This window comes from Leptonotus elevatus, chromosome 16 (assembly GCF_054856555.1).
Source record: "Leptonotus elevatus isolate MCC_2025b chromosome 16, RoL_Lele_1.0, whole genome shotgun sequence".
Lineage (NCBI taxonomy): Eukaryota > Metazoa > Chordata > Actinopteri > Syngnathiformes > Syngnathidae > Leptonotus > Leptonotus elevatus.
Window position 1 is genome coordinate 12,121,400 of NC_141254.1, and position 20,054 is coordinate 12,141,453.

The window sequence follows — 20,054 nt, forward strand, 5'->3', positions numbered from 1 at the left end:
CACCGTAGCCGAACATCAAACAAGTGATAAGCCGCTGAAATAATTGTGTTAATTCCTCAGTGTTTGAAAACACGAGGCCAGACGACAGACACTTTAGTGCCATGGCAACGATGTGGCTCGTGGGAGCGCGTCGCTCGCAAGCGGATTCCAGACCTCCTCGCGCGAAAAAAAAAAAAAGCACATCATCTCAAGTATTCATATTTTTCTTGATGAACGAGATGATTCACATGCTTGTAGTTAAGATATGCTAACTTGGGCCAAGACATTAGGGACACCAGGAGAATCTATCAACTAAATCCACTACAAGAACTGTGTCCAAAATGTTTGCTCCTAATTGGAGGTGGCAAAAGTACTCACACTGTATTTAAGTAAAAGTACAGAAGGAGTGGAAATATGTCGTGCAAAAGTATTGGTCTATCTTAGGCTAAATGCTAAAAACATGACTTTTTTTTCTATAATGCCACAGGGTACTTTCAATTGTGGCATTATGGTGGGGAAACATTTTGTTTTTAGCATTTGGGCATACAATTTACCAATACAACTTTGCAGTATGTTCCAACGACATAGCCGAGCGGACATCTTGCTTGTGCAGACGTTTTGTATAAAACACACAAAGACAATTTTAACACCCGCATGCTCAACCAAAACACATCATTTCGAAAATACGCTAGCTTAATGCTAACATTCAAGGGAAATGAGCGCAGGTGTTACGGTAACCACAACATAGCCTGTATTGCACAATGGCAGCGTTAGCATCTTAGCTTCCAATACTTCTCGTTTGTCAGCTCATTTTTTGCATGTGAAGTTGTACCAGCGGTGAAGCAGCTGACAAGCGCTAAGCAACGCATACGAACGTATTCAATTACGATGACGCCGATAGCTCCGTCATACGTCGTATGGCTGCGGCGGAATATTGAGACGCGACCAAGATCGTTCAGGTGTTAGCAAAACGGAGAGCTGCCTTGTTGTGGCCTATAGCTTATTGAATAGGTAAACACACACACAGTAAGTTCTCACGCTGTTGTGTGTGTTTTGGGGTTTTATCTAAGAAGCGCCTCGAGCTTGTTCGTGACACGTTTGAGAAATGAGCTAACGTTTGAGGCTGCTATCAGTGGAAGGCACGCGACGAGGACTGCAGGAACGGTAAACACCGCCACAGGGTGACAATTAGCCGAGTGGCCGCGCAGTCACGCCGGCTGAGCCTTCGTCCCAATCGGCCAAGGAAAGTAGCAGTTGTTTAAAGGTTCATCGTTACAGTGACAAAGATGCTAATTTTTGTTAGCATGAAGCTAGTGGACTTCTGTCAGACAAAATGAAGTGTTGCTGTTCTGTGTGTTACTTGAGCAACATATTGTCATAAAAATAATAATAATGGTCAGATGATTCATCTCATGACTTAGTAAAAGTAAAAAAAAAGTTAAAAGATACGGACTGAAATTGCGGAAGTAAAACGTCTAAACAAACTTTTACTGTCCCTTATTTACGATATGCATTTTGTTACAATCAAAACTCATCTCAAAATAGTTTCTTAGTTTATTAACTTATGTAGTGCTTATATAGAGAGAAAGATATTCATCACTATGTTTAATTATAATCGCTACTTCTGTTTTTTTTTTTTACATCAATTGGGGTTTTTCTATAAGATTTTGTCAAATATATTTTGGACTTGGACCATATTTGGGTATGCCCCTTTTATACACAACTAAATGGTGTCATCATTTCCATTTCCTAGGTTGCCGGAAGGAAAACAAACATTGGAATTAGGTTAAAAAAATATATATATATAATAGTGGTCCAAGTCTAAACATTTGTCAAATTTCACATACGGAAGAAAGAAATAATATTATAACAAAGAAATTGAACACAACAGTGGTCTAACGCCAAACATTTGTCATCTCTAACAATATTTCACTAAAGATCTCATACTAACATACAAAAGAAGGACACCAGGATCAAAAAAAGAAAAGAAAGAAGGTTTGGTGCAATAGTGGTCCAAGTCCAACTTTCAAGTGGCCCACTGCATTGTCATGATAACTGAATGAAGGTGAGACTTTTTGCATTCCTGAGGAGCAAGACACTGGAGCATGGCAGCCTGATGAGGAAACCACTTTACGGTCGCTCTGTTATCTGACAAATGGTGACAGCAGCCTTGTTGTTAAGCTGCCTTAGCGGATGGATGGCTGCTGCAGCCGCAGCCGCTAAATCACACGCCTCCTCCTCCTCTTCGCTGTTATAATTTCACAGCGTTTGAATGCAGCTGCATTCTTCGGGGGGGTGCTAGCGAATGTCTCCATGGTGAAGTAATGCAGTGTCACGTCTTGCAAGTTGGCCAAATGGTACACAACAACGTATACAACATGTCAACTGGGCGACGACAAGAGACGTTGAGAGCTGTTTGGGTGGAAGTGAAATTTTGGAAATTGTTTTGACATTGAATTAAAGTGTAAAACGGAGTTAACTTTAAATCAACGTTAGACACATTTGATTTTTTTTTTTTTTTATAATAAATGAAGCAAGTAGTTCGTAAATGAGATGTTACTTAAAAGTTTGAATTTGAGATGTTTTTTTTAGACTTTTACCAGTAAAATAATTAACTAAGTTCTAATAAATGTAATTCTAATAAATGTAAAAATATCGTCACCCTCTTAAAATATTTTTTTTTGTACCTAAATCATCTTCTCATGATGCAAATCTGAAAAAATGACTAAGGCGATTATTTCAAGAAGGCGTCGCTATGTATATTTCAATGTTTCTTTTATTAATACTTTCTTCTATTTATGTTTACAATGAATCAGTTACTTAATTATTGAATTAGACAAATACAAAGATTATTTTTAACTGTTTTAAAATTCTCAGCTTAACCATTTGATTAGATCGATTTACCTGCAAATGTGTTTATTTTACTGTTTTTTTTGTTGACATTACACACAATATTTAACCTATTAAATAAATATTTTAAATGTATCAGTTTGACTATTTTACATACTACTTTTTAAAATTCACAATATATCAAGTATCCAATTATTTGACAAAGTTGCTTACATAAATATTTCTATTTTAACATTTACATTAAACCATTCAACCAATTATGTTTTTTAAAACTTCATTTCAATTTAAGGGGGAGGGGAAGTGCATACAACAAATATTACAAGGCTGATATGTAATGCAAATGAACATTTGAAATGCTACTTTAACTTTTCCACTTGATTAGCATTTTTTTTAAATGTCCACGTCTGTTTCCTGACATCATCTCCTATAGAAAAATGTGAAATACGACCTAATTGAAGGTCAAGCGACCACTAACAATGTGATTTGCAGTGATGAACACATTTTTATGACTTCATTACGCGCGAGTGGATGCGAAGTGAACGCGCGCACGCGCACGCGCACAGTGCAGAGGATGTCCACTTGAGTCAAAGGATGCTGCAGGTTGTGCGTGCGTTTTCTCTCTCTCGTCTCGTCTCGTCTCGTCTCTTCCTTCCTATCTCCTCCTCTCGTCGGAACTTTCCCACATTAAACCACTTGGACCATAAAAGGACACAAGGCTTCGTGACCCGCCACAGCATCAGCACTTTTGTGGCCGAGCAGGAGCTCCCGCAGCCCCGGCCGGGAGAGTGACCGATCGCCGCCCACCACCACCGGTCTCACTTTTGGCGGATATTACAGCAAAATTCCTCAACTGTTACGGAGCTTCAGCAGCCACGTTTGATTTGTTTTCCTCCCCACGATGAGCCTGTGGCCCAACGGCTCGTCCCTGGAGCCCTTCGCCGGCTCGCAGGCGCCTCCGGCGGACTCGAACGCCACGGGCAACCGCAGCAAGCACGCCCCGCCGGACCTGAGCCGGGCGGTGCCGGTGGGCATGCTGCTGGCCTCGTTCATCGCTTTCGCCATCGTGGGCAACCTGTTGGTCATCCTGTCGGTGGTGTGCAACCGCCACCTGCGCACGCCCACCAACTACTTCATCATCAACCTGGCCATCGCCGACCTGCTGCTCAGCACCACCGTGCTGCCCGTGTCCGCCACGCTCGAGGTGAGACGCTCGACATACGACGGAGTTACGAACAAGCTGCATTTTCTGTTGTTGTTGTAACTTGCAAGCAGCAACTTATTAGGCTAGAACAGGGGTGACTAATTAATTTCAATGCTGGAAGGGGACTCCCCCTAAACATATTTAATTTCTCAATGCAAGCAAACAACAAAATAAAAACATCAAGGTTAAGGCTCTCTTGCATAAAAAAAAGAATAAAATCAATTATGGCACAAAACCGCTAAACAGTAAAACAACATTAATTTAAGTGCAATAACTTATTTTGAGCATTTTGTCACAAAAATCGACTCATTCAAAATGCTAATATAGTTGCGGTATTATTTTCGTCTTGCATATCATTCCAAATCTGCAAAAATAAAACATAAAAAAAGGTCTACACCGCCTCCAAGGAGCCCTGCTTACTCAAGCGTAAAAGCAACTAAGCCATGTCTGCCATCTAATACTGATTGATGATATTACAAGTTAAAACAAACTATAGTCGCAGATTGTATACCCATGATTTGCATATTTGTTTTTTTGTCATTTGAAAATATTTTGGATATGTTGAGATGTTTTTTTTGTTTTGTTTCTCTGATTCTGGGAAACATACAGTATTTAAAATATATCCGTGCTTTTTTTTTGGGGGGGGGGGGGGTGAATTGTTGTTGTTTGTAAAGAAATGCAAATTTAAAAAATTGTAAAAAAAAAAAATTGTAAAAAATATATATATATTTATCCTCTGCCCCCCCCCCCAACACCCCCCCCCCCAACAATTATTATTGTAGCCAGGACCGTCTCTACGATTTTTTGTCTCCGGGTGTTAAGGGGGGGGGGGGCAGATACATATGGGGGCTGAATAAATAATTTATATACATTAGAATATCAAATAAAAATGCTGGAGGCGCTTAACTGGGGCTACACAGATATCTGGTGTGGTTTTAGACCCAACCCCCACCCCAGCGCCGGTGTCTCGCAATCCCTGATTGTACTTAAACTGTTTAGGGCTCTTATTCTGTTGCATTATCCAATCCAGTATTAGTAGTCTATTTGTATGTATTCTACTGCCCCCTTGTGGCCAGCGCAACACACGAAGCCCATTGATGCACAATTTGTTGAATTCCTCACACGCAGATTTTGGACTACTGGGTCTTTGGCCGCATCTTCTGCGACATTTGGGCGGCGGTGGACGTCCTGTGCTGCACGGCGTCCATCATGTCGCTGTGCGTCATCTCCATTGACCGCTACATCGGCGTGCGCTACCCGTTGCAGTACCCGGTCATCGTGACGGAGAAGCGCGCGCTGCTCGCCATGCTGGGCGTCTGGATCCTGGCCATCGTCATCTCCATCGGGCCGCTCCTCGGATGGAAGCAGCCGCCATCGCAGGTGGGCGTGTCCGCAACATCCCGTCACATGTTGCGACCTTCCAGATGATGTTTAACCTCCGTCGTCCGTCCCGCAGGACGACACGGAGTGCTTGATCACCGACGAGCAGTTCTACGCCCTCTTCTCCTCGCTGGGCTCCTTCTACATCCCGCTGGCCATCATCCTGGCCATGTACTGCCGCGTCTACGTGGTAGCAAAGCGCACCACCAAGAACCTGGAGGCCGGCGTGATGAAGGAGAGGCAGCAGGACTCCAACGAGCTCACCCTCAGGATCCACTGCCGCAATCAGCAGATCCAGGACCTGTGCGCCACCTCCAAGACCGGACGAGGCGGCGGCGGCGGGACAAGCTCGGCCGGACGTAGCACGCTGACCGTCAAGCTGCTCAAGTTCTCCAGGGAGAAGAAAGCTGCTAAGACGCTGGGCGTGGTGGTGGGCATGTTCATCCTGTGCTGGCTGCCCTTCTTCCTGACTCTTCCCATCAGTACGTACCACTGACACGGATTCCAATCACTCAATTCAACTCTATATGTATTAATGCTGGGTTTAAATGATCGAATAATCAATATCAAATCGATTTTGCTTCTTGAGCCTGATCAATTCATAAAATCATTCAATCTTTTTCCCCTAAATTAATCAGGAAATTTAATTTTAAATGCCTTTTTTTTTAAACAGTTTTCTTAACATTTACTGTTCAAATGATTTTAAAGTATTTTCTTACATTTATAAATGTTTTTACTTATTGCACTTTAAGTTGTATTTACAATTATCGAATTAGAATTATGAAAATATTTTCATCTCATTCTTGCTGATGTCAATGTTTGGTTTAAACTAAATCCTTTAACCAGTTACTGCCTACGCAAAATTTTATGTAGAATTTGGAATTTAACCTTTGCTGAGTTTTTATCATGTTCTTGATTTTTAAGAAGAATTGGCGTTCCATAATTAATCGATATCGGATTCAGTTGAAGTGAAGCTAATCGAATCGGGGAAAAAAATCTAAATTGAATCGAACTCAACTCTTGTGAATCAAAATCTAATCGATTGAGGAAATTAGCATCAATACCCAGCCCTAATATTTATTGTCTTAAAATGGAACAGCAGAGGCACCAGAATTGAGCCCTATGGAACACCATACATTCCGTTATACATGTGAATTCATATAGCATATATTCATCTGACCACTTTCTTTTTTTGCTCGACATAAGTAAGTATGGGATTTGGGATTAAAATAAAACAATCACACAACGTACCATCACAACAGTCCCAAATCGACTACTGAGCGCACTAAATTCCCTGCAGCACGGACAGATGTCTTGATCACATCTGGTTCTATTTAAGGGCTTTTTTTCCATGTCACACGGGCCCCTTTTTTTTTTTATTGTGAGACACTAAAATTCACGAAATAGCATCAATGATATGCCAGAAGCTTTGCGCTCCATCAACGCACACCGTGAAAGAATTAGTTCTGCAATCTTATAATGAAAATCTCATTTAGAGCCGGAGATTTACACCAACGCACGCTTACAACCGTACCAAAAAAAAATGTCTACAAGCTTCTCTTTTCAACAACTTGTGGATGTAATAATAAGCAAATAAACAAACAAAACATCAGCTACTGTAAATAGTCGCAAGGATTAAACGTAACTTTTCCTTAAAAATATTTTATCCCAAATTTGAATACAATATAGAACTCTTGAAATATTCCACGCATTCGGATGAGGTACTCAAATGACAACCCAAGACTTTTATGAAAGCATACATTATTTATCATATAACGTATTTATATTTATTTACCGCCCGGGTGCTTAAAATTGCTTTATAGCTACGCTTTGACCTCAGCTACTGCTTTAGTGCTGAGTTGCGCTGCTGGAGCCTCGTTTCTGCTGAGTCGTGAACTGCGCTTCAGGCTCAATAAAACTGCACTCTGGATTAACACAAAAGAAGAGAGAGAAGAAGAACCCCCCCCCCCAAAAAAAAAAGTTTCCACTATTTAAAAAACAACAACTGTAATTTTAATTTGTGGCAGCATAAACCAAAAATGTATAGCATGGCTGGCTTTTCCGACTTGATAGCTACTAGAGCTTGATGCGGATCTTTGTGATGCTAATTTTCAGATGCAGTAAACATTTATTGGAATATATTTAGGAGGGCAGCACGGTAGCCTAGTGGTTAACATGTTTGGCTCACAGCTAAGACATTTGGGGTAGGGCCTGACTGATAAAGATTTTTTTTTAGCCCAATTTCTTTTTGTAAAATTCCAATAACCGATTAATCGGATGATTAATTAAAGAAAATGTATAATGAATAAAATAACTTATATTTTGGTACATTACTGTAATGGCAAAACATTTGCCGGTTTTACAATATGTTGTTCTTGAGTGTTTGTTCAACTTTATTACAGAGACAAAATCTGCAAAAATTATATATTTTTAAAATGTCAAAATCTTTGTTAAAAAACAACAATTGGAAAAAGATGGGCAAAAAAAGGACGGGCCTAGCTTTGGGTTCAAATGATGGAATTTGCATGTTCTCCCATACTAGCGTGGCTGTTGATCCGAATGACGAGATGTGATATAGAAAATGGAAGGCTAGTACAGTTAGCGTACTGTTAGCATCGTACATTGCGTTTCTTTCCATAATAGCCCCTTGAGTAGAGCGGTCACTGACAGTGTTTACATGGAGGACAAGGCTGGAACCCCAAACTTGAGCTAAAATAGAAACTTCCTGTGTGAGAGGAAAGAAATAGCCAAACTTGGGTTAGGATGACAGTGATGCATGATGGGAAGATGATGCCACACACTCGCTATGGTGGCGGGCGGCTGGTTTTCACGCCGGGGTTCGTCATATATAGTCACAGATATCAGGCGCTGGTACAAAATGGCCTTACAAGTCCATGTCAGAGAACAAATTCATTTCGCAGATTTCCATCTGTTATCTAGGAAAAATAAAATGCAGATCCGCCGCAAATCCCGGACGATCCTCAGAAATCCCACGAGAGCCTCTGACATGAGGAGCACCTGCCTCACCTGGGGGTCACCAAGGGCTGTAGACCTGGCGGACTAACATCCAAACTGGATAAAGATGAGAAGCTCCTCATGCTGCCCCTTGGTGGCGGGAACTCTTCCCTGCACCACTTTTCCCGTTTTCCATTCAACTCTGCTACGAGAGTTTTACTGGAAGACATTGCGTAGCAAATGGCAGCTAGCCAGCTGGCTAACACAACATTGAAGAGTCTACATCTTCGCTCTGTGTTCCTTCTTGTGAAGCAGATGGACTCAAACGTGACATCAATCCCTGAGGATCCAAATGTTCACAAAAAGCAGCTCAATACTCTGGCTGAGAGTTCCATCAAGCTAAACAAAATGCGGTCGCTTCCTGTGTATGCTAATTAAGCTAACTGTTGTGATTCATTATATTTAAAGTATGGAAACACGCTACAGCCAGCTATAGAGCATCAAATATTTTTTTCCATTGCAGAACAAAAACAGAAATGAGAAAACTAACCCCAAAACAAGGGGGGTCAAAACACACAATTGATTTAACGGTGAAGTAGCTAGCATGAGAAGCTAACACAGCAGTCAACATCACAACTCACTAAAATGTGACAAGTTTGGAGGCTCTCAACTTTTAACGTACCACCAAAGTCTTGAGAAGGCTGCATTGATGTTACATCTTCTCATATTCCATAAAATGTGATTTGTCTTTGTGTTTCAGGTTCCTTTAACAAAAATCTGCACCTGCCCAAAACCTTCTTTAAGGTCATTTTCTGGCTGGGCTACTTCAACAGCTGCCTCAACCCCATCATCTACCCTTGCTACAGTCGGGAGTTTAAGCAGGTATGAAGCCACTTTGGGTGATTTTTCTAACTAATCCACGGTAAAACTAGTGGTTTGGTGTTCCCATAGAATGGAGAGAATAAACGATTTATGACTTACTAACTAATGTTTAAAAGACAGCAAGTCAAAGTGTTTAGCAACTCTAAATGAAGTGGGTAAACCGTCTTTCATGTTAATTCCTTTATTTTCGCATCAACCTTACCTAAAAGACCAAAACATTTGTATAATAAATCTGATTTAGTTCAATGCAACACAGATTAATATATTGTTTGTGTATATTAAGATTGTATATTAAATCGCAATTTTGAGGATGAAAAAAAAAATCCTGCAGCTCTAGTTACTAAAAGCGCTGTACAGGGAGTCCTCGAGTTACGTCGTATGCGAACTACGTCGTTTCGAATTCACGGCGCCCGTTCCTCGTCTGTAGCACCTTCTTTTTCGTTAATTTTCCACAGTAATCACGCCATATTAGTTATTTAAAGTTGTGTTGTTGCTACCTCCAGCAACGGGCGTCCATCATCAGCAGGTTGGCTCGCCTTCAGGCGCGTCACATTTCCGTGTTTAAATTTGGACTAGCTGCGCTTTGCCGTCCGTCAGCAACGAATGTCCGTGCGGAAACATAAAATATTGCGCAAATATGTTGTTTAAAATTACTGTACAAAGTATTTTGATGTAAATATCGACTTTAATGGGGAGATTCGACTTAAGTCGAAATTCGGGTCACATCGCCAGCGCAGGAACGGAACTCCGCCGTACACTTGAGGACTTTCTGTAATGCAAATACAGATCCTGACCTCCTCCTTCTCCTCCTCACCTCCAGGCCTTCATCCGGATCCTCCGCTGCCGTTGGAAGCGGAAGCGCCAGGGCTGGCAGGCGTACTACAACTACCGCTGCCAGCAGGGGTCCAACAACTCGTCCTACCTGAACGGCAGCCAGCAGACGCTGTCCTCCGTCAGCCACAGCCCGCGGTGCGTCGCCCCCAAGCTGCACCCGCCGCCTTGGTCGTCATCCTCAAACAAGACCGGCCGTCACCTCCTCCCGGGGTCAGACGGACCAGGACCGCGGATGGGCCCGGCGTCTCCGCTCGCCAAGGAAGCTGGCAGGCGAGAAATGGGTGTGAAAAAGCAGGAAAACTTTTGATTGTGCAGTGCAGTAGACGGACAGACTTGTGACCACTTTGGATGTTCAACAACCACATGGAGGAAAACAACTGTTTACATCCTGTTGGGTGTTTTGAAACGGATTCGAAATCGATTCGATTGACCTCCGTGGCACAGGCGTGTTGTGTTTTGTTGTGATCGTATTTATTAAACAGGCACGTGATGGAGTGGTTATCTCGCAAGCTTGAAGGCCGTGGGTTCGATACCCAGTAGACGTTTTATACACGGTAGGCAAATGGTTACCATCTCTGCCTCACAGTTATGAGATTCTGGGTTTGTCTCTCAAATCCAGCCAACCTGTGTAGACTTTGCATGTTCTCCCTGCGCTTGACTGTCTTTCTTCTCACCCAAAAGTCAGCTGGGAAGCACGAAAAAATACGGACTGTAGATGGATGAATGGCTTGACGTTGTAAAAGTTCGGACCTTCAGGTTAGGTGATGAAGCACATTTGCCATTTACTACACCCCCTGTTTTATAGAGGACCTTGAATATTAAAGAAAAGAATATATGAAATTGATGACCACTATGAAATTCTGTACAGCCGCTCTTCTTATGACCTATCTTGGCTTACCTCCCACAATCCCAATTTATTTTTTTTAAGCGGTTTGGTTTCTGATGAACTGGTGAGCTATGATCGGGTGACCACCTTGGCTCATCCGCACACAATATTGGTGTAATAAATATTGGATTGATCGATTGATGTTACTGAAATAAACAGGGGACTAAACAAACAAACTGTATAAAGGCTATAGTGAACCAGCAGATGTCTGATGACAATTTATTATAAACCTGCATACTGTCTAGTTTGGTTTTTCTTAAAACTGTGAAGCATTTAATTTATCAGTGCTTGTTTTGGTATGAATACGGTCAATTTGACACACTAGAATGTTGATTTTCTTTCTTGCACATTAAAAACGTCCCTCTTTCCTTTTCCAACTTGCTGCACTCAAAAACAAGTTGACTTGCAAAAGGAAATACACATTTAGTTATACATTGTGTAGAAGTAAAACAAATTTTCCAGCAAAACATAATCTAGTTTTAACAAAGTTCATTTAGCAGTTTTTGTGTCAAATATAGTCTCTATTTGTCCTCCTGTCATGTATAATAAAGTCTTAAATGCTTGGATTGGGTTATTTTGTATTATGGTCTTTTTTCCCCATGACTTGTTTAAAAGGTGATAAATGACCCTGGCGACTCTGTAGACCTGGCAACAGTGACAAGGAAGGAACTAGAAATTATTTCCCAATCTAAATCTAACAAATGTATCTGATGCTTTGACGATGAATGTTGGAGTGGTGCTAGTTTCAAGTAACAACCAATCATGTAGACAGCAAGTTGCAAAATGGCCACCCCGCTGAGATGGATACAAACGGGTGGAGTTTGTCACAAACATAATATTTATCAGAATATCGTGTTTAGGCTGGTGGAGTAGTATAGAATGTATTATTGTAAATGTTTCTACAACTTTTTAAAAACAATTATGATAGATCTTACCATCAAATCGCTTTAAACTATTAAAAGTGATTTTACGAAGAAACTTCAAACACTGCTGCAGCTTGCAAGGTGTCGTCGCAATGTAATGCCCCAAAACGTGTATTTTTTTTTCTTTTCTGTTCAATTTGTACAAGTGATATAACCCACAATATAATTCTCAAATGAGTAAATCAACAATCAGAGAGTTTGAGCTAAATGAGGCTAAATAAAATACTGTAACACGAGATGACTTTGGTTTCAGTATTTCTGCTGTGTCGGTAGAGGGCGGTCAACTTCCGGTTTCTAAAATTTAATTTAATCGACCCTTGTTTCTCTCCGGACTCATTTAGCCTGCGTACCTCACAGAAAGAAGCGCCGCGTTCTCACGTTTTGACAACTCCGCCTGTGGAGGTGAGCTTGGCGTTTACACTATACAAGCTCGGAATCGCTTTAGCTTCCTACATGGACACGTCGATGTGCGTTTTAGCAGGCAAGCTCTCGCTTTGCCCAACAGCGCGCCTCGATTTGAATATAACCCGCTGTACAAGATTATAAACAAATGAATGAAGCTAACTTGGCTAGTCCACTAACATAGCTAATCGCGAGATCCATACTCTGCATGTTACAGCTGTTGAAAAAGCAATCAATTGTTCAACATTTTCTCACGAGTATATTCATACTAAACTAAAATACACATGTATGTTCCTGTTGGAAGACGCATTGGGAATAGCCAGTCATAGCACGTTGTTTAACGCTATCGCTTTCCTACTCTTGTGTTGGGACATTCACTGTCACGGTCGCTATGACAACCAGGGTGGACAAAGGAAATATTCGGCCCACTCGACACAAAGCGTTTACTGAACTGTAAATATTTGACATTTATATGAACAAGTGTGCTCTTCGCTTCGCATTCTTCATATAGGACACATCAAAATCAATACCTCCACTAGATTAAAAAAAGAAGGCATTTTCTTTGCCAAGATCTATCTTCTATTCCATTGGCCTTTTCACTTATTACAGATGGCGACTACTAAAGTACCAGAGGTTCGTGACATCACAAGGATTGAGAGAATTGGTAAGGATGTGCATTTCTAGAAATGCTTTACGAACAGTAGTACATAAGCCATTATTCAACAATCTTGTGTCACCATTTTTATTTGTTCATCCATGTTAATTTGTGTTTTGTCTTTAGGTGCACATTCTCACATCCGTGGCCTTGGTTTGGATGATGCGTTGGAACCAAGACAGGTAAGAACATCACACACAATAGTATTGCAATACTAAATTATTGGTAAAAGTATATACTCCCTTTGATGTTATATGTTCAGATGGATAGCAACTGAAAATGCAGTAAGACACAACAAGGTTTGAGAGGAGAGAGACAATGAAAAGAAAACAGAAAATAACAGCATAAAAACAGTATATGCCGACAGTTACATTACGCAGGTGTTGGATTTTATGTTCTGTATGTGAACAGGGAAGGCAGTATTACAGACTGAGTTGTTGAAGGGCGCAATGAGTCGCAGGCAGGACAGCAATAGTGAGCTAATGTACAGTATGTGGTGGGAGTGGCTACGCAGTGTTAAAGAACCATATAAAGAATTGGAAAGATTAATCTCCCTTTCATTAAATTAGTTGTCAACACATACTAAGGAAAATGTTTATTTGTTTTTTGGCATATCTTCTGTTCAAGAATACCATTTATAAATAAATATATTAAATGCTTTGTAACGAGATAAAAAAAAAAAAAAAGAGGCAAAAGTCAATGTAGTTTAACATTCGCAACGTAGTGAGGGGCTGAAGACTTGCATTTTTTTACTTGATGATGAGCGCCTAGTTATGTTGCCATTAATTGTTGTTTTCTGCCTCTCACCCACTCTCAGCTAGTATAAGCTCCAGCTCACCGCCACCCTAAAATAAGACTATCTGTACAGAAAAGGGACGGCAAACTAACTTTTACGATTTCCCTGCAGGTGTCTCAGGGGATGGTTGGCCAGCTGGCCTCCAGACGGGCAGCAGGAATCATCCTCGAGATGATCAAAGATGGCCACATAGCTGGCAGAGCAGTGTTGATTGCAGGCCAGCCTGGCACTGGAAAGACTGCCATCGCCATGGGTGAGAGCTGAATGGAATAAGGATGAGAGTGTTGCTTCATTGTTGCACTTCTACACCCAAGCTAAATTCAACTCCACCCACAGGTATTGCCCAGAGCCTCGGCCCTGACACCCCCTTCACAGCGCTGGCTGGAAGTGAGATCTTCTCGCTGGAGATGAGCAAGACTGAGGCACTCAGCCAAGCCTTTCGAAAAGCCATCGGCGTGCGGATCAAGTCAGTGGGCCAATATGGACATTGTCAAATGTTTTTTTTTAAATAAAGTTGTAATGCAAAGGTGGTTTTCTTTTACAGGGAGGAGACGGAGATTATTGAAGGCGAAGTCGTAGAAATCCAGATTGATCGGCCAGCCACTGGAACAGTGCGTTAAGTACACTTTTATTGGCCCCAAACTATTCTTACGCTCATAAATATGAAACAATTCAATTAAAAACATGATCTACGGTGTTAACTGAGCATGCCACCTAGTGCCGCATGATGATGATATATTCTTATGGCGCACGCCGTTTGTATTTGATTGCGTAATACAAGCAGAGATGGAGAAAGTACTGACATTCTCTACTTGAGTAAAAGTACAATTACTCATGTTGGTAAAAGTAAAATTACTCACTCAAATAATTACTCAGGTAAGAAAGTACAGGCTCTGAAATGTACTTGACGAGTAAAAGTCATAAGTATTTTTACTGGATGTTTCCTCAATTTGAAGAATATTAGGTATCGGAGCAAGACTAACCATTTTTTGGCGGGTCGATATCGGCCAGTTGACTCTGACTAGTATCACTCGCTCATGTTGCTGGTCCACTCCTCGCTGACATGATTGAACTGTCTTTCATCTTGTTAACTGGCTGGTCTGCAGCATTCTTCTCATAAATTCAAATTATCTGCTGTAGTTGCCCTCGCAGAGCCAAGAAACATTGACGGCTGCTTTTTCTTCGAAGTCTGTTATTGTACCGGTAATCGTTTTCATGCATAAAAAAAAAAAAGAGTAACAACCTTGTTTTGAAAATGCATCCAGTATAAAGTACAGATACTCATGTTAAAATGTAACAGTTAAAAGTAGTCTAAAAAATACTTAGGAAAGTACAAAGAAATGGAAAAAAACTACTCAAGTACAAAAATGGAGTATTTGTACTTTGTTACTTGCCATCTCTTAACAAACCATTATTTGTGAGACAGTTAGAGGAAAATGCCACCTTTTTATTACAAATAGAAAATAAATAATAATAAAAAATAATATTTATATATCATACCGACCTAATAGGGTGCCAAGGTGGGCAAGTTGACTCTAAAGACAACTGAGATGGAGACAATATATGACCTGGGCAACAAGATGATTGACAGTCTCAGCAAAGAAAAGATTCAAGCGGGGTAGGTTTATTTTCATTGTATTTTTCATGCACTGTTACAATCGTGTGTCGGAGTATTGCATCGCTCAGGTATGACACATTTTGTCTCTCAGTGATGTCATCACCATCGACAAAGCCACTGGCAAGATCAGCAAGTTGGGCCGCTCGTTCACCAGAGCCAGAGATTATGATGCCATGGGAGCTCAGGTACGAGTGACCCCCCCCCCCCCCCCCCCACACCCACACAAAAAAGGGGGCTATAGGGAAAGTTGTATTGTTTATAGGCACAGCCATTTGTTTCTCTTTGCAGACCCAGTTTGTGCAGTGTCCAGAGGGTGAGCTGCAGAAGAGGAAGGAGGTGGTGCACACTGTGTCCCTGCACGAGATCGACGTCATCAACAGCCGCACGCAGGGCTTCCTCGCTCTATTCTCCGGAGACACTGGCGAGATCAAGTCTGAAGTCCGCGAGCAGATCAATGCCAAAGTTTGCGAATGGCGAGAAGAGGGCAAGGCGGAGATCATTCCAGGGGTACGCGTCGCTTTTTTGTTTTGTTTATTAGTGGGTCTTCTATACAATACTATACAAAATCCTTAGGTGACCTAGTTAATTAAAATGCATAGCGTATGAGTTAAATAAAAATTGCACCGAAATAAAAGTATAAATACAAAATGCTTTGTGCTACAAATTTAAATATAATGTAATTGTACATAAGCAGTCATTCTTTCGTGTACCACTAGAGGGATCCTGTGTACCACTAGTGGTAGTAGTACCACACTGAGAATCACAGAACTAGGAAGTAGCAATACAATACACTACATGGCATGTTTTGACAATCATTCACTCGCTCTTCTACTCTCGCTTCACCAAATAGGGATCTCTATATAGTGAGTGTGTCATTATGTTGCTTAATAACGACATACCGGATTAATGTCATCTAGTAGCAAGGGAACACTGAATACAAATAATAATATAATAATAATGCAAATTAGTTACTTATTGTATTATTTGTATGCAGTGTTCACTTTTTATGAAGTTGCAATAACAAAACCAAAGTAGCAGAAGCATACAAATAATACAATAACTAGTTAGCATTATTACTACTATTATTATTATATTTGTATGCACTATGCATTTTTTTCTCTTTTTGACTTTGGGGTAGGTTCTTGCTCTGAGTTGCATTGTAGTCATGTCAATAGTTATTATTAAATTATTGGCTTTGCACACCTTTTTTTTTTTTCCTTTCCAGGTGTTGTTTATTGACGAAGTGCACATGCTAGACATGGAATGTTTCTCCTTCCTGAACCGTGCCTTGGAGAGTGACTTATCCCCTGTTCTCATTATGGCCACCAACAGAGGCATCACTCGGTATATTCTTGTTTACAGTACTTCCTGGACTATAAGCCGCACCTGGCTATAAGCCGCGCTAGCTAAATTTGGGGAATACTCGAGTTTGTTACACATATAAGCTGCAGGTGTTTTAATGCTACCACACCGGGTTCCCGCTACTTTCTTTTCCATATTGAGGGTGCAAATTGTCTCGCTCTCGTTCTGTCTCTCCTACTGTATTTGGGCTCACTTGGTTTGTTTTGCTCTGCCGGATGCTCTTGCGCTTACTTTATAGTGCGCCCTCTGATGGATGAGTTGCACCTTTGTATTAGCCGCAGGGTCGAATGCAAGTGGAAAAAGTAGCGACTTATAGTCCAGAAATGACAAAAAAATAAATAATCATTGCCTAATTCTACTATGTAAATGATGTCAAAAGTAGAGGCGGGCATTTGACTATTTTCGAATACGTCTTTTTATCCCAGCATTCGTGGCACAAACTACCAGAGCCCTCATGGCATCCCCCTTGATCTGTTGGATCGCCTGCTCATCATCGCCACGTCCCCGTACACCGAAAAGGAGACGAAGCAGATCCTAAAGATCCGGTGAGGCTCTTTGGCCATAACCCGCCCTAATTTGGAATGCACGTGTTATCGAGCAAGTCTACATTTTTTGCCATTTCCAGCTGCGAGGAGGAGGATGTGGAGCTGAGCGATGAGGCGCACTTGGTCCTGACTCGCATCGGCATGGAGACGTCACTGCGATACGCCATGCAGCTCATCAGCACGGCTGGTTTGGTGTGTCGCAAGCGCAAGGTCAGTCTACCTCAAGCGCTTAATTTGACCTCCTCTAAATGTTTGAATATGCGATTGTTGAATGTTTCCGTACATTTTGCACCACTTTGTTCTGTCTCACGCGCACACATGCGTGCGTTTTGTCATCCTTAGGGCACAGAGGTACAAGTGGAGGACATAAAGAAGGTTTACTCTCTCTTCCTGGATGAGGCCAGGTCTTCTCAGTACATGAAGGAGTACCAGGAGTCCTTCCTCTTCAATGAAACGCGTGAGTAACATGCCAGCATCATGTTTATTTTGCCACGACATAAGAAAAGGGAGTGAAATTAAAGCAAATGATCTATAAAGACTGGCTCATTCACTTCCAAATTTTTTTTGTCTTTCACTAGTGTTACATATTTTATTCCTCATTATAGTAGTAGTATAATTCCACACTCTTAAATGAGATATCTTAAATAATCTTGAAATAAGCTATTGATAAACCAATGAACACATTTGCTGCTGTATAATGTGTATGTCAAAATAAGATGAGAAAATTTTTTAAATATAATTTTGCAAAAATTTCAAATTTCTGTTAATATTATGTTAACATTTGGTGGCTATCTTTTTAATTGTCCATAGGTGAATGTAAGTGTAAATGGTTGTTTGTCTTGGAAGAGGTCAGTTGGGATAGGCTCGGCCCCAATTACAATAAGTAGTATAGAAAATGGATGGATAAAGTTTGATTAGGACACCTTGAAAGGAGAGATTTTCTGAATTGTCTAAGAAGTTAACAGTGCACATCTGTTCTGTTCCCTTCCAGAAACAACTCAAATGGAAACCTCGTAATGAAGACACGTTTTCTTTCCGTGTCAGATTTTAATGTCATCCATCTAAAACAGTTTGCCCGTTCCTACCTTTTCCTCCAATTTGGATTAACCAACAATAACTGACTGACTTGTAATGTTATGCGTTTGTTTGTTTGGTGCTGTTTCCATTCTTTATTTTTTTATCATTTCCATGTTTGTACTCATACTCCATCCAAAACGTGAATTAAAAAAATGAAATAAAGCATGGCTATTTTTCTTCCCAAGCGAGTCAACAATCTTTCAAGTTCACCTTCTTACTTTTCATTGTATGAGCATGTAGCACTCATGTTCGTCTCTGAGGCCTAGTGGCAGGGAAGATTTCCTCATGTCTACCTGGTTGAATTGTCATTATGTGGTTTTTATTTTTATGAAAATTATTAAACCACTTTTTTTTTGTCCAACTAATTCTGTGTTGTGCTGCGTGTTCTTTCTAGCCCAAGTTAACAACCATTTATAGAATATTAGCCATTATATTGTATGAGTGAAATTTTTTGCCTGGTTGAAATTTTTGTGTGTGAATATTTAGTTAGTATGAATATATATATATATATATATATATATATACACATACAATATATAGTTGTTCAAATAACTGAACGGAAACTATATTTAGTATTAGGGTTTTAAATCAATTCACCCATTTTTTTTTAATGTAATATTTGATTAACCTAAATGGCTACAGTATTCACAAACAAACGTTACACTCTAATGACTTTTAATATAATGCAACTCGGGCCGTACCTCTGTCACGTCCATCACAATCAAGTTAAAATTGCACGATTTGTTTTGAGGAATAATTCTAGGCTGTACATAGGCACTCACGTGACAAAGTACTGCGGCTTTTAGTTCCATTAATCCAGAACCAAATTTGAATACTGTAGTTACATGAATTGGACCGCAAACCCCTTCCAGTATAACAAGTTTTGTAATTCAATTCTAGTGACATAAACTGTACTTTGAATCGACTGCCACAAGATGGCACTCGCACACTGCTGAAAGGGAAACGCCTGCACTACTACTGAACAATCGAAATATATAAATATATGTATATATAAAAAAACAATCCACCAAAATAAGCATATAAACGCAATCTAACCCATGTGTTTTGACAACGTCATCTTACTGTACACATGTATTTTATGTTTGTGTGCCACTGACAATGACACAAATTGTCATTGTCAGCAGCACCAGTGTGTTCTTGCTAATTCACTCAGCAGGTGAGAGATTTCCTCACACCTCTATTGGCTCTGAACTCACATGAGTCACTGTACTAATCACATCAGACCATTTTGCGTAGAGGTGTTATCATAATGGGCTCACTATACTGTACGCGTATTTAAAGTCAGTCAGGAAATGTCATATTATTGTTTACTTATCTTACTTTTCTTTGTTTTTTTGTCTTACAAAAAAATATTTTTTATTCAGTGCAATAAAGGCAAGACAAGGCAGATGTATTCATATAGGCACATTTATACATAAGGTACATAATTAAAGCTACTGAATGTAGAATATTCCATTTCGAATCGCTACTGCCACCTGCTGACGAAAAATCAAACTGCACATACCGTTCTTCACATACGCACCACGCACATTACGTCACATCCGCAGTCAGGGCGCGGGAAAGTCTAACCCGAATCCAGTCTGAAAACTATTGGCCATTAGAAGGCATTTCAGTCATAAATGGTCAAATAAAAAAGCTTATTGTGAAGTTATTTTTTAAAAATATAAAAAATAAAAGAACTAAAGAAA

At 40.4% G+C, this 20,054-nt stretch overlaps 2 protein-coding genes across 3 annotated transcripts; both read left to right on the forward strand.

The window, feature by feature from the left end:
- The first annotated feature begins 3,353 nt into the window (after positions 1-3,353).
- Positions 3,354-11,530, forward strand: LOC147160791 (alpha-1A adrenergic receptor-like). Its single transcript, XM_086098743.1, has 5 exons — positions 3,354-4,030; positions 5,159-5,410; positions 5,487-5,892; positions 9,126-9,247; positions 10,068-11,530. Exons 1-5 carry the CDS (start codon positions 3,728-3,730, stop codon positions 10,386-10,388), a joined length of 1,404 nt encoding a protein of 467 aa, XP_085954869.1. The 5' UTR covers positions 3,354-3,727; the 3' UTR covers positions 10,389-11,530.
- Positions 11,531-12,218: 688 nt separating this feature from the next.
- On the forward strand, positions 12,219-18,699 carry ruvbl2 (RuvB-like AAA ATPase 2). Of its 2 annotated transcripts, none has more exons than XM_086098744.1 (14): positions 12,219-12,292; positions 12,902-12,956; positions 13,074-13,129; positions 13,855-13,996; positions 14,080-14,209; positions 14,288-14,354; positions 15,255-15,361; positions 15,453-15,546; positions 15,650-15,868; positions 16,587-16,705; positions 17,149-17,268; positions 17,349-17,478; positions 17,611-17,725; positions 18,260-18,699. In XM_086098744.1, the coding sequence occupies exons 2-14, from the start codon at positions 12,902-12,904 to the stop codon at positions 18,283-18,285; spliced, it is 1,380 nt and encodes a 459-aa protein (XP_085954870.1). In that variant the 5' UTR covers positions 12,219-12,292; the 3' UTR covers positions 18,286-18,699. The 2 variants fall into 2 exon arrangements, with proteins under 2 accessions (XP_085954870.1, XP_085954871.1); XM_086098745.1 differs by lacking the exon at positions 12,219-12,292 and adding an exon at positions 12,341-12,425 and having other exon boundaries at positions 12,900-12,956.
- The last annotated feature ends 1,355 nt before the right edge of the window (positions 18,700-20,054 follow it).

Coding starts and splice junctions, on each gene's coding strand:
- LOC147160791 (XM_086098743.1), top strand. CDS start 3,728: ATGAGCCTGTGGCCCAACGGCTCGTCCCTGGAGCCCTTCGCCGGCTCG. Junction 4,031..5,158: donor CCGTGTCCGCCACGCTCGAG/GTGAGACGCTCG, acceptor CCTCACACGCAG/ATTTTGGACTACTGGGTCTT. Junction 5,411..5,486: donor GGAAGCAGCCGCCATCGCAG/GTGGGCGTGTCC, acceptor TCCGTCCCGCAG/GACGACACGGAGTGCTTGAT.
- ruvbl2 (XM_086098745.1), top strand. CDS start 12,344: ATGGACACGTCGATGTGCGTTTTAGCAGGCAAGCTCTCGCTTTGCCCA. Junction 13,130..13,854: donor ATGCGTTGGAACCAAGACAG/GTAAGAACATCA, acceptor ATTTCCCTGCAG/GTGTCTCAGGGGATGGTTGG. Junction 17,269..17,348: donor AAGCAGATCCTAAAGATCCG/GTGAGGCTCTTT, acceptor TGCCATTTCCAG/CTGCGAGGAGGAGGATGTGG.